At 43.3% G+C, this 12,633-nt stretch overlaps 1 protein-coding gene across 2 annotated transcripts in view; it reads left to right on the top strand.

Annotated features, from left to right (window-relative positions):
* Positions 1-12,633, top strand: part of DPY19L3 (dpy-19 like C-mannosyltransferase 3) — a 472,263-nt gene that overhangs the window by 71,896 nt on the left and 387,734 nt on the right. Inside the window, exon 3 of one of the 2 annotated variants that reach the window (XM_086945460.1) lies at positions 5,400-5,524. In XM_086945460.1, the coding sequence (XP_086801586.1) occupies positions 5,400-5,524 (125 nt within the window). Of the gene's footprint in view, positions 1-5,387; positions 5,525-12,633 lie in introns of both variants that reach the window. The other variant, XM_086945459.1, reaches the window with a different exon arrangement.

The following is a 12,633-nucleotide window of genomic DNA, read 5'->3' as shown; positions in this document are numbered from 1 at the left end:
TCCCCTTAGAGAGAACGAGGGAGTTTGACTACTTGGGTATTCGACTTGTGGACACAATGAGCTGGGACAGTCATCTGAATAAAATGCTCCTGAGCCACAAAAGGGTAACGGGGGCTTTGTTGAAGGAGCAGAGAGCCTCGTCAATGAAGCCAATAGTGACGGTGCTTGAGATCTACAATGCCAGAGGCGTCAGCGCTGCGCTTTATGGTGCGGAGCTCTGGGGTGCATTGAATATGAGTCAGCTGATCATCTCTGAAAATACTTTTCTCAGAAACCTCATGTGTCTCCAAGCTTCCATTCCTATCATTCCCCTCCAATTGGATATGGGTTGTCGCTCTATAGAAGATCACGCGAGGCTCCGCCCCCTCCTCCTATGGGCTCGCATTTGGAGGGTGAAGGAACTTAGTAGCTATGCGGAGGGCTTGCGAGAAATCCTGGATTCCCCAAGTTGGGCGAAAGTGAAATGGCTTAGAGACATTAAAGCTCTATTGTTGAACTTAGGGCTGGGAGAGGCTTGGCACCAGCGGACAGCCCCTCCCAAGATAGCACTCAAAAAACGTTATTGGTCCTGGATTACGGCCAAAAGGAACACCAACACCAACTTGTATAGATCATCCAGGTCTTTTTTGTTGATTAAAGATGTCCCACTGCGCGAGATCTACTTGGACATTATCACAACCCCTTGGGACAGAGCCCTCTTTTTTAAATTTAGAACTGGCATGCTCCCGGTAAGGGAGTTCACTTCCCGGTGGAAACCACCACACCAAACTGTTTCCTCTTGTCCCTTTAGTCCCACCAGGCCTGAATCCATTCCTCATCTGCTCTTCGAATGCCCTGCCTACAAGACACCTCGTGGACGCTGGATTAAACCTGTGTGCCTGGTTTTGGGCACTAGGCAGTGTTGTGTTGCCCTACGAATTCTACAGACGGACACTCGTTTGATATATGTATGTGCCATAGCCAAGTTTTTAGGCTGGGCTTGGCGCATAAGGTCAAACTGGCTTCGCCAAATTGTTTAATTAAGGTCTGTATACACAGACCGTCTTAGTTAATTTATTACCCCACCGTACCGCAGTTAGGATTGTGCTATTTATGCATACTGTGGGTTTCTTAACTCTTTATATGTGCGGGATGGTTATTTTTTTAACAATGTTTTTTAACAATGTTTTTACGCTGTATGCTTTTTAAGATATTTTGTATATCGAAATAAAGCCTCTTTGACTTGACTTGACTGCTAGCTGCACTGCACTACCTCCTTGAACCTTTGCTGTTTGCTTTAATTAGTATGCACATACTACGATTGATTAGGCGGCGGCGGCCTGGTGCTGCCTACTTGCTGCTACCAGACCGCAGTCTACAGTGTCAGACCGTCTTGTAGACAGTACAACTGGCTGATAAACAGCTGATCAATGCCTGCACTGCACACAGCCCAGCTCTGCCCTTCGGCTTCGTCGTTGGTCGGGTCTGGCAGGGGCCGCCGGGCTGACTTAATGATGTCGATGCCTCGTGGGGAGCTACTGCCGCGGTGGTTAAGCTGGGACTGGCAACTGGTGGCAAAGTGAAAAAAAATCTGCGCGCCTTGCTGCGCTCACAGCCCCATCTCAATCAGTTACCAGGAACAGTGCAAGGGGTTTCACGGCTCAAATGGCAGTCTGCGTCGTCCGGCGGCGTCGGAGGAGGGGGCGGGGAGGGCTGCTGTGACGTCAGCCTCGTTCTCGGAGTCCATTGGCCCCGGCCTCGGATCTTCCACGCGCTGGAGGACGGACATAATTCACGGTGACACGGGGCTCCCATGCCCGAGGGAGAGCCCCGCGGAGCCTACAGAACACCGAATTGGCGGTAAGTGGGACAGGGGGCGGTGCGCTTGTGCGAGCGTGTGTGTGTGTGCGCGACGGGGGAGCGTGTGTGTGTGCGACGGGGGTCTCTGTATGTGCGCGTGCGTGTATGTGCGCTCGTGTGTGTGTCTCTGTGTGTGCGCATGCGTGCAGGGGGAGGTGTGCCTGTGTATGTATGCGCTTCCCAGGAGACTGACACGGCGAGCGCGTTCGCGCGCGTGGCCTGCGCCGAACGCCTTTTGCGAGATGCGCGCGGCCAGGTGCTGTCTCCTGGGAAGCAGAGTCAGTGACAAAAGATCTCCTGGCGGACACAGCGCTAACGCGCTGTTACGCCACGAGACCTAATGAATGTGTCTTCGTTTAAAGCGCTCCGATACCCGATACCTTCTGGTCAAGTTTGCGCTGTATAAAGGTACGTAAAAAAACTGCACAATTGCCTGCTGAAATGTGTTGCCCCTTCGTGTATGTAAAGATGTCTAAGGTAACATGATCTGTAATGTACTTATGTTCCTGACGCCACTGTGAAATGTCTGTTCTTTTTTGATGCTGTTCTAGAAAAACGTAAAAAAATAAATAAAAAAAACTAGTCCCGATAAGGACATCGTGAGCACACTTCGCTTCAGTAGCTTTTCAAACCAAAATGTAGAATGGCCTGTAGAATGGCCACTGACAGTCCAATTATAGGATGCCGGCTTCCAGTCACTAGTGGCGTAACGAAAGGTTAAGGCCCCCCTCCCCCTGCAATGTACACAGAGGGGGCCCTGATCCAGATTTAATACAGAGCGCTCAGGTTTTATTACTGGGCTGAGGGGGCCCCGGCAGCTCGGGGGGCCCTCCGCACCGCGGAGGGTGCAAGGGCTGTGTTATGCCCCTGCCAGTCACATTGATTTCTCGGCAGGAGTAATCTTCCTTACTTCCGCTGCACACTGCACCTTCTCTTTACCACTAATGCCCTTCAGTGTAATCCTCCTCAAGACACTAACTCGCTAGCACGTGTCTTTCCATTCAGTAATGTCTCACTTCGGCAGGCACTTGACTTCACTCTTCCTGGGCTGCGGCCGTTCTGGCAGTTCTAAAGCATCCCAAACAATCTTGACTGCCGAACACCGTTGGGCGCCGTGATAGTGGTCAAATCATGCATTCATTTAGAAACGGATCCCAAAGGAACGGAGCACTTATGGATTAGTAGAAGAACAATTTATTTCATCAGCCAGTTTCGTTTCGGCAAGGACTTTCTTTCTCAATGCCGGTAATGTGCTCAGGAAATCACATGACATTCACATTTAAAAGGACTGAAGCATAGTATATACATATCTATTGATCTATCTATCAATCTATATGGTGAGTAACAGTAATGGAGTCCTGTATTTGGAATGGTATGAAACAAATTCTAGTATTATGAATGATATGGTTATATATGTACCATATGAGCTCTGTATTCAAATTGTGGACACCATTGATTGCCTTCTGGAGGGCTTTAAAATGAGGAATTCCATATGTTCAGCAACATATTGAATTGATTAAATCAATTTGGTTTCTATTCAACAGAAATGTTTATAAACAGTATGAATAGCAACATACTAGATACTGAAATGATGTAATTGACCAATGTATTGATACACTGCAGGACATTGCACTTATGGTTTTTAGGTTTTATTAACATGTTTTTAAGAAAAACGCACATAAATAACTATACAAAAAATACAAAAATGAAAAGAAGTTTTAATATAAATGAACTTTAATCAGTATAAATTGTATAAAAAATGAATTAAACAACTATGTCCAGAATGCACAGCGGCGCCATGCAGGAAGTGATGTAATGTCACAGGAACTGTTATGTTTAAAAAAGGAAAAAAGCCGCTGTGTACTTGTCATTTTACCCGTGAACAAGATCTCACTGGAGATCGAAACACCTTGGGTGGCTGGCTCGCTTTGAAAATAAAATCGCAGGAGCAGTTCACATTTGAGTTCATTTGAATCAATTATGGCATCTGCGCGGAATTCCTGCGAAGGAAACAATGTAACATATATCCTGTTTCATGCAGATCAAAAAACAGGCGCTGACACAGCGGAAATATGACATTGGAATTTATTCCACACGAACAATATATTAATATATGTATGTATGTTTGTAATTTTATTGTGTAAAATGCAGAGATGGGAAAACCACGGTTGCCTGTGAAATATAGATTTCATCATCATGACGGCACCCTTCAAATCGCTCTGCAGGATCAAATTATGTGGCAAGGTTATTCAAATTAAGACACACACAGACACACCCATGAGACCCCCTGCCCCGTGTGATATAGTTCACTGTTGCTATCGAGGGTTTCTGGTGATATCGTAAATCACAAGACCAGAGGCCAAGTGTCCTTTCGTAAGCTTTGGTCACTGCGACAGTTTAAGAGATAACCATATAAGAAGTTCATTGCAGTTCGATGTGAAAAGAGCAGTACTTGATACCTGTGCAGATAGGCAGTTACCGGTCAGTCATATGCCTTTGCCATGTGGACTATTGTCTTTTTTGTCCAGTTCTTTAGCTGCTATTTTCCAAAAGGTGATCGCTCGACATGACAGCTGGATTGACAGTCCACCAAGGCATTGTATCACTGCAGCTCTGCACGATCTCAATTGGTGCTTCCTGAAAATCTCCCGAAGAATTGTTTTACGATGTTCCAGTAGTGCAGGGCAGATGCATAAGAGGTGTAATAACGACTCTTCTCCTTGATCACACAGGCGACATTCTCTTGTGGGCCATGTAAACTTCCATTTCGGGGTTAAATCCTTTAGAGGCCAAGTGGTTTGATGTTGTCATCAGCACTCTAAGATTGCAGTAAAGGACCAGAATACATACGGTACCCGTTTTCTTTTTTTGTATTACATATTCTTTGCTGGCTTGATAAAGCGTTTTTTTTCAAAATTTGACTATCAATGAGCACTGATTGGAAATAGAATGTTTGGGATTTTTTAAATCTTTTTTGAATAAATTATTAATAAAACAACTGGTAATTTTCAGGGTCATTGGATTCAGGTGATTCTGTTGCTGTAGTGTTTACTGCATAATTATGGATTTAATGCATTTACCAAATAATTTAGTTAGTCTGAAATGGATCAAGATACCGTCAGAGAATGTGACACACACCTTGCACTTTTTGCAGCATAGTTTAAATAACCTGGTCACATAATGTGGCACTACTTGCCCCATATTCATAGTAGCCCTGACCGTGATAAAGCTCTGCAGAGTGGTATGAGGCTATCCCTATGATTACAAAATATGTATTTTACAGGCAACCGTAAAATGCATCCCAAATTTCATAGTTTCCTGTCAAATATGGATTTTTGTATCATTGCATTTTGTTTGATGAAAGGCCCAAAACACGTATAATATACAACTCTGTAGTTTTTCACTTCTGAGCTAAACATATGTGTGCCTTTTTTATCAGACATATACATGCTTTATGTTTGAGCTTTTCAGACATTTAGATGTTAATGTTCTTAAATCTAGCATCACCATTGTTTGGCATCTAATACTTATGGTCATTCTCATTGTAGATGTCTCCACAGGTTTTGTGCTAAAGGAGATCCTGTCTTTGATATTTGGTGTAATTGCTGCTATTTCAATTGGACTTTTCACTTACTTTTATGTTGCAACTCTACATGAAAACGATCTGTGGTTTTCCAGTATTAAGGTAGGTCTAATCGGTTGGCTTTCATTTCCTAAATTTGGGATTCTATGATACGTTATGCAATTTTGTGGATTCCGAAAGTGCTGTACGATGAGTAAATAACTTAAGCCAATGATTTGAATATGTGTAGAGAGATAAATATTTCTTCTTAATTAGTTGGTTTTCCATCATATAAAACAGCAAAAGCAACATACAAACCAACAACACACAATCTCTTGTGGCACAGTAGAGGATAGAATTTGAAGTATCTTAAATACTGCAGTTCACGTTACCTTTCTGCACCAAAGTTCGTGTAATCATGTATCCAATGTTAGTGTTGTGGCCCGCATACGTGTGCACCTCAGAGCATGGCCAGACTAGGCTGGTTGGATCCAAAGCCTGTAATTTTCTTTTTTCTCTGATCCACATTTGCATACATATGTCTCTGGGGGGTGGGGAGGTGGCGGGGCAGGGTTGTCTAGTCATTTCCCATTATTGCGCAACACATTCCCATTCCACATGTTCTCCGATAAGCTGCTTGCATGTGGGCTTCCAGGTGGCACTCTCTGTCTAGTAGCTGTAAGGTCTGTTCCAGCATGTGGGCTCCATTGCATCCCTCTCCACTAATCTGTCTGCCACACTTGTTTCAGCAATATGATTTTGACTGCAGGGGGTGCCAGAAGTCTTTAGGTCTTGCTTTACGATGTTGTATATTGACATATGTTTCGGCTCTGTTGTTGCACTTTACCATATCTTTATTCAAGACGTGGACTTGGATTTCTGAATCACGTCATCTCTATTTTGCATTGCATGATCGGTAGGGCTATCGCCACAAATCTTCTTTCTGACTTTGGGGACAGGGTCAACACATCCAAGCAATAGAGCATTATGGGCCTTTCTAGGGGACAGTCTATCATTTGCATTAACTCCTCGAATACCTGTTCCTACTTTAGGTTAACCGGTGGGCAAAACCATGCTAGATGTATAAATGTGGTGTGTGGTGCATTATTTTGTTTGTCCGGTGAATGGTAAACCCAGTGAAGGTATTTAAAATGTAGTAATTTGTGCCTGGAATTCATTTTTATAAGCACTATTTCTCCTCAGGATGTATGCCAACAGTTATCATACACCAGGCCTATAGATCAACTTCCCAATCAGTCCTTGACTTGGTTACTGTATTAGGCATCGCGGGCCAAGTTATATAACCTGGGTATCCATCAGCAGATACAGAGGGACGCTATTATTTGGTCCAGGGTATGGAATTTTTGATGGCTGTTTAAGGAAATAAAGTACACATTCTCTCACAGTGTGCTTCAAGTGGTTGTAGGTGAATTTATGTAGTGGTGTAATAGTGTTGTCTGCTTTATAAGGGTCTAGAGTGTGGAACGCCCCTTTCCTAAATAAAACATAAAGTCTTACAAAAGTGAAATATATGTGCAGGACATGTTTATGTACCTACTAGTTGATTTTGAGTCGCTAAATTCGACCTGAAAAGGAAAGGGACAAAAAATGTTTTTCTGGTGGTCCACTCCCTTAGAACAAAAACATTAGGCGCAGTGACCTGTGGAGATAAAAATGTGTGGGCTCCGATCACTATGCAGTAAAATTACCGGTGACATCGTGCCTGGTGTGAAAAAAAGACACCTACAAGACATACATTACACTTAACATAAAACACACTCTCTAAGAAACAAGTTCTTTATCCAGTTTCAGCTATGGTGGTGATAATACTTTGAGTTATTGATGTAAAGGGAGGAAAGAAGAGGAAGGGAAATGAGAATGGCATACTGTTATAGTTCTCTTCCAATGCCTCATGAGCCTGTTGAACGTAGGGGATTAACGTACTGATTCGCTACCTGAAACCAGAAATACATTCAGCCCCAAGATGCCTTTGCCCCTGCGGCTTGGAATATATTGACATGACCACGAGACCCGTAAAGACCCGGATAAGTGAACACAAGAGCAACATCCGATGCAAGAAAAGCACAACCAAAATGGCGACTCGTTTCCTGGAAGCAGAACATTGTGTCAACGATATCCGTTGAACAGTCGTAGAGCAACTTCCATCTGAATCTGGCCTACATGAAAAAGAACAACGGTGGGTGTTCCGTCTGGGGACCCACCTCGCAGGCCTTAATGATGAAATTCCATGGGGTCAACTGATTTGAAATAACACAGTTCCATTTAATCCCCAAAAATGAGGTCATGCGTGAAATGATGTGAACTGAATAGGCACGCTAATATACTTTCAGAGATACTCTCAGGAATTACTTTCCCAAAAAAGAAATAGTGACCACAGAATAAAAAACTATTATAGGACTATCAAGACCTTTGGTCCAGAGAGATTAGAGAATCAACAAATTACAACCCTTTGTATTTAATGGTCTGTACTGATCATTGTTTCTACTTTTGATCATTATCTTAATATTACCACAATGAGGCATCATGTAAAGATACCAAATGCTGAAGATGCCCCTCTAGCCACCATTAGGTCTGCCATGATGCTAATCATTACTTAAAAAGTTTAAAATGCCCGTTTTTTTGAAAGTACACGCTTACTAACGTGCTTTCAACACTAACGTGCTTTCCACGCATACCATGTTTTTTTGGTTAATTATATCCCAATGCAGATTTAATAATGTGCGTCCGCACGCGCCAACACACGCGCTTAAAAGGAATGGATTTGCAGCGTCCAAATTGTACCAAGAGAGGCGCATGCGCATTGCCTCTGCTGAATACGCATGCGCGGGACGGCAACGCTACAAACAGGGAGCTTTCGCAAGACCTAAGTGCTCAAACCAAGACACCTGATTCGAATTAAAACGCGATGCCCGGAACACCTTTACATGGGAATTTCCGGCAATCCCAAGACTTCAATTAACCAATTAGTGTTAGTATAAAAACGGCACGAAAACGTAAACCAGCTCACTCTCAGCGGAGCCGCGTATGGGGCAGTCAGGCAGCAGTGTCTCCTAGACCTTCGTGAGTATGAAATTATGGCTAATAGTGAAACGCTGATACCTAAAGTAAGTACCAACAAAGGCATCTTGGGGCTGAATGTATTTCTTGTTTCAGGTAGCGAATCAGTACGTTAATCCCCTACGTTCAACGGGCTCATGAGGCATTGGAAGAGAACTATAACAGTATGCCATTCTCATTTCCCTTCCTCTTCTTCCTCACTTTACATCAATAACTCAAAGTATTATCACCACCATAGCTGAAACTGGATAAAGAACTAGTTTCTTAGAGAGTGTGTTTTATGTTAAGTGTAATGTATGTCTTGTATGTGTATTTTTTTCACACCAGGCACGTGTCACCGGTAATTTTACTGCATAGTGATCGGAGCCCACACATATTTTTATCTCCACAGGTCACTGCGCCTAATGTTTTTGTTCAAAGGGAGTGGACCACCTGAAAACATTTTTTTGTCCCTTTCCTTTTCAGGTCGAATTTAGCGACTCTAAATCAACTAGTAGGTACATAAACATGTCCTGCACATATATTTCACTTTTGTAAGACTTTGTTTTATTTAGAAATATGTGAGTAAGGTGGGGATTTGTATACCCTGTCCTGAAGAAGGAGCCCAGTTTCCGAAACATGTTGACACACACACAAAGGAGGTAGTGCACATAGCCTTGCACTTAAAACCTCAGTTTCTGCACGTTTTTAATAGTGCCAGTTCGGGGGCAGATAAAAAATGTTTCATTACCCCACGAGCCAGGCCCTTTTTAAACTTCACTCGCCGCCTTTAACCTCACCACGCACATAAGATACCTTCATAAACACCACACATAGTCGTGATTAAGTGCTCCCACGTAGCCGCAGGTCGTAGCACGCCGCATCCCGTAGAGGGGTGCGAAGACCCCAATGATGAAGCATGACACCAAGGGTCCTTTTGGTGTGTGAGGGGTATTTTAAAACATAGGGTGTTCCCAACCATAGTTGGGGAAACCCTTTCTACAGTGGATTCTGTTTGTTTATAAAATGTTCTATAAGGCCATTCATCTGTTTCATATAATTGGGTATAGTATTCTACAAATTCATTAAGACTGTCTTGACTCTCTCTGATATCCATGCCAATAACATTTCGCAGTTTTATCATGGTGTTTTGGAGGGGTTGAATTTCTCTCTGTTTATTAGCCATGCTGTATCCTACCCAGTCTTTCCCCTTCTTCTTGTTTTTTAACAAGGTGATGTTTACCTAGCAGGAAAACCTCTTTGATTTCAGTCTCCCAAAACTCTGTAACCTGATAGATTCTGGTCAGCATTTTTTTTCTTTTCTAATTGTGTACTGTTTTTCGGTCACTTATATTTTTTTTCAAGATGTGTGCTTTTATATATCTTTCCGAATACCAGATTGGTTGATGTAATTATTGTCTGTATATAGGCTTTGAAATCCTCCCAAAGTATTGCCTAGGTGGACACTAACCCTGTGTTTATTTCAAAGTAATACATTATAGCAGAGTGGATGTCGCTGCTCAATACTGCACCTAACAATGCATCCACTGAATCTCCAATTGGTGGTATGGGGTCTATCAGTGAGTATCTTAAAGCTAAAACTACTGGGGAGTGGTCCAACAGATATCCGTTATCCAGTAGAGGGTTTCTGACGTAGCTATCCAGTAATCAATATAGGACATGGAATCATGCAGCGAGAAGTAGAATGAGTATGCCCTCTCCTCACCCCGCATTGCTCCCCAAACATCGGTTAAGTTAATCATCTCTATAATATGTGCATTTGTATTAATGCTGTACATATGAGGTTATTCAGGACTCTTACATTCCAAGACAACTGCAATACATTTCTATATCCATAACCAACATGAATCATTGGACACCTAGAAACAAACTGTAAATTGTATGCAGATTGGTGTCCACCCAGTTTGTTTCTTATATCTAACTTCACTTAAATTCAAACGTGCAGTTCCCCCACCGTCGACCCCTATCCGCACTGAGATCCCCAGCCTGAGGGCAGAAACCTCATCCAAAACGTATCCCAACTATCTGCAGAGTCTGTGATGCACACAAAAGCATAAACTGGTGTATGTTGACTTTGAATGTATTGCCTCTCCTCACCTACGATCACGATTCTCACAAGATCAGCAAAATGCCTCCAGGTTGTGAACATATACAGTTGGTTTGATATCCTGAGACGGGGTACATCTCAGTGCCATTAATTTATGTCACCATTTAGATCAGATCTCTAATTGTTGATGCTCCATTGTGGTTCTTGCTTTTAGCCCTCGCAACGTGCTCCTGGATGACATTTTTGCAGACTTAAGATCTGTGAAAAGTACGTTGTTCCTGCTATCTCTATCCTCCCCTTCAGAGGGTACTAGTGTCTTCTTTGTTTATACATTTCTGCTGTGCTTCCTGAACTTAGTTTGTCATAGTATATGGCAATATTCAATCCCTGGTACTGCAACAGGCCATTTTCCTTGGTCAACCTCTGTACCAAATACCCATCCTGGTAATTTACCATGCTTCAATCATGGGTCTAGTGGATGGCACCAGCTTCTTCACCAAGGAACGGCATGCCCATTCAACAGCAAATGTCACTGTGAAGTTGGTGTAGTTTAAAGTTCAGTGAGTAGTTCCTGAAAAAACAACTCAGGTGTGCTCATGTTTGCTGTCTCTGTAAGGCTGAGAATTTGGATATTATTGCGGCTCGGCTTTGCCTCTTAGTGTAGTTGAGGCCCAAAACCTTTTTCAAGTAGCTTTTCTTTGGAGGTGTCAGCATCATGTTCCAGACCAGAAATGCACCATTTACCATTCTGCAGTGTCGGTGCAGCCTTTCTGCCATTCCAGTCACTCCATTAGACGGTCAAGGCTAATTATAATTGCATCAATCTTTCTATCTGTGGACGATATGCCATTTTTCAGTTCTAGCAGAAGTGCTGTGGTGTCCAGAATGTTTTGGTTTGAATAGCCACGGTTGGCACTTATTGCTCTTTCAGCCCTGTCTGTGTGCTTTTCATTGCTCAAGAAATATTGCTTTGCTTCTTGCCTTACTTCCCTATCCTTGCTCTGTCCACAGTGGGCAGGCAGCAAGGTATAAGTCTCTGCGGGAATATGTTGTGTTTCTCAGCCCATTGAGCTTTCTGTCTCTCAGTAACATATTGCTGCAATTGGGTATTATCCATTCTGTACGCCCAGAGTTTTTCCTTTTTGGATCACCCAGTTATTGACTTTTTACTGTGGGTAAGTCTCACTACAGTTGCCTTGCTCATGGTAATCACATGGCAAACTGACTGCTCATGTTTACCACCAGTGTCTGCCTTTTAAGCTAAGGCCACTGCAACGCAGTAGGGGCAAGGGGCACTTGGCTGGTTACACATGAACATTTGTTCACATGTGTGCGGACTTTGCGTGGGAGACTGCTGTCGTGTGCAGCCCAGTAGCTGCGCTCAGCTAGCCAGGCGTAATGGAGAACTCTGCAGAATTAGATATTGACCTGGGACAGGCCTTAGAAGTGTACACCAATAGGGAAAGTCAGTGTGATTTATTGTTTTGTCTATAGTGACAATTTATGATACACATGCGAAGAGAACTGCCCTAGAGTGCAGTTTCACCAGCCTTTGGCCTGCAGAAACCAACTGACATCTTGAAATGGGGGAGTAACCTGTGCGGGAAAATCAATTCTGTAATTTCCAAAATAATATCTGTACACCTCTGGACCTGAGGATGTCAAGCCAAGAAAAAGGACTGCTTTGCTGCTGAAGGGCTGCCACTCAGCTGGACTGCTGCTCTTGTAGAAATTCTTTTTTTCTTTGCTGACCTGCCTGCTTTGCCTGAGTGAAAAGGACTGGACCTGGCTCTATTGTCCCTCGAACCCAGAGTGACTCCAAGGGAGTGTGATGTTTTCACTGTTTTACTGTTTGACGTGTTGCACAAATTCTTCCCACATTGCCTTTTATGTTAATCCTGACTGCTCTGTGCCAAGCTACCAGAGGGCGCACAGGTTAATTGAGGTTGTGTTTGTGACTTACCCTGACTAGGATTGTGGTTCCTGTTTGGACAGGGTGCATACCTCTGCCAACTTGAAATGCTATGTCTAACACATATTCTTGCAAACAAGTGTGGCAAAGCCTCGGTCAAATTTTGACCAACACCTGTCTCGATCAGTGAAGGCC

The sequence above is a fragment of the Lissotriton vulgaris genome, chromosome 12, assembly GCF_964263255.1.
Source record: "Lissotriton vulgaris chromosome 12, aLisVul1.2, whole genome shotgun sequence".
NCBI lineage: Eukaryota > Metazoa > Chordata > Amphibia > Caudata > Salamandridae > Lissotriton > Lissotriton vulgaris.
This window is presented reverse-complemented; position numbering and strand designations above follow the sequence as displayed.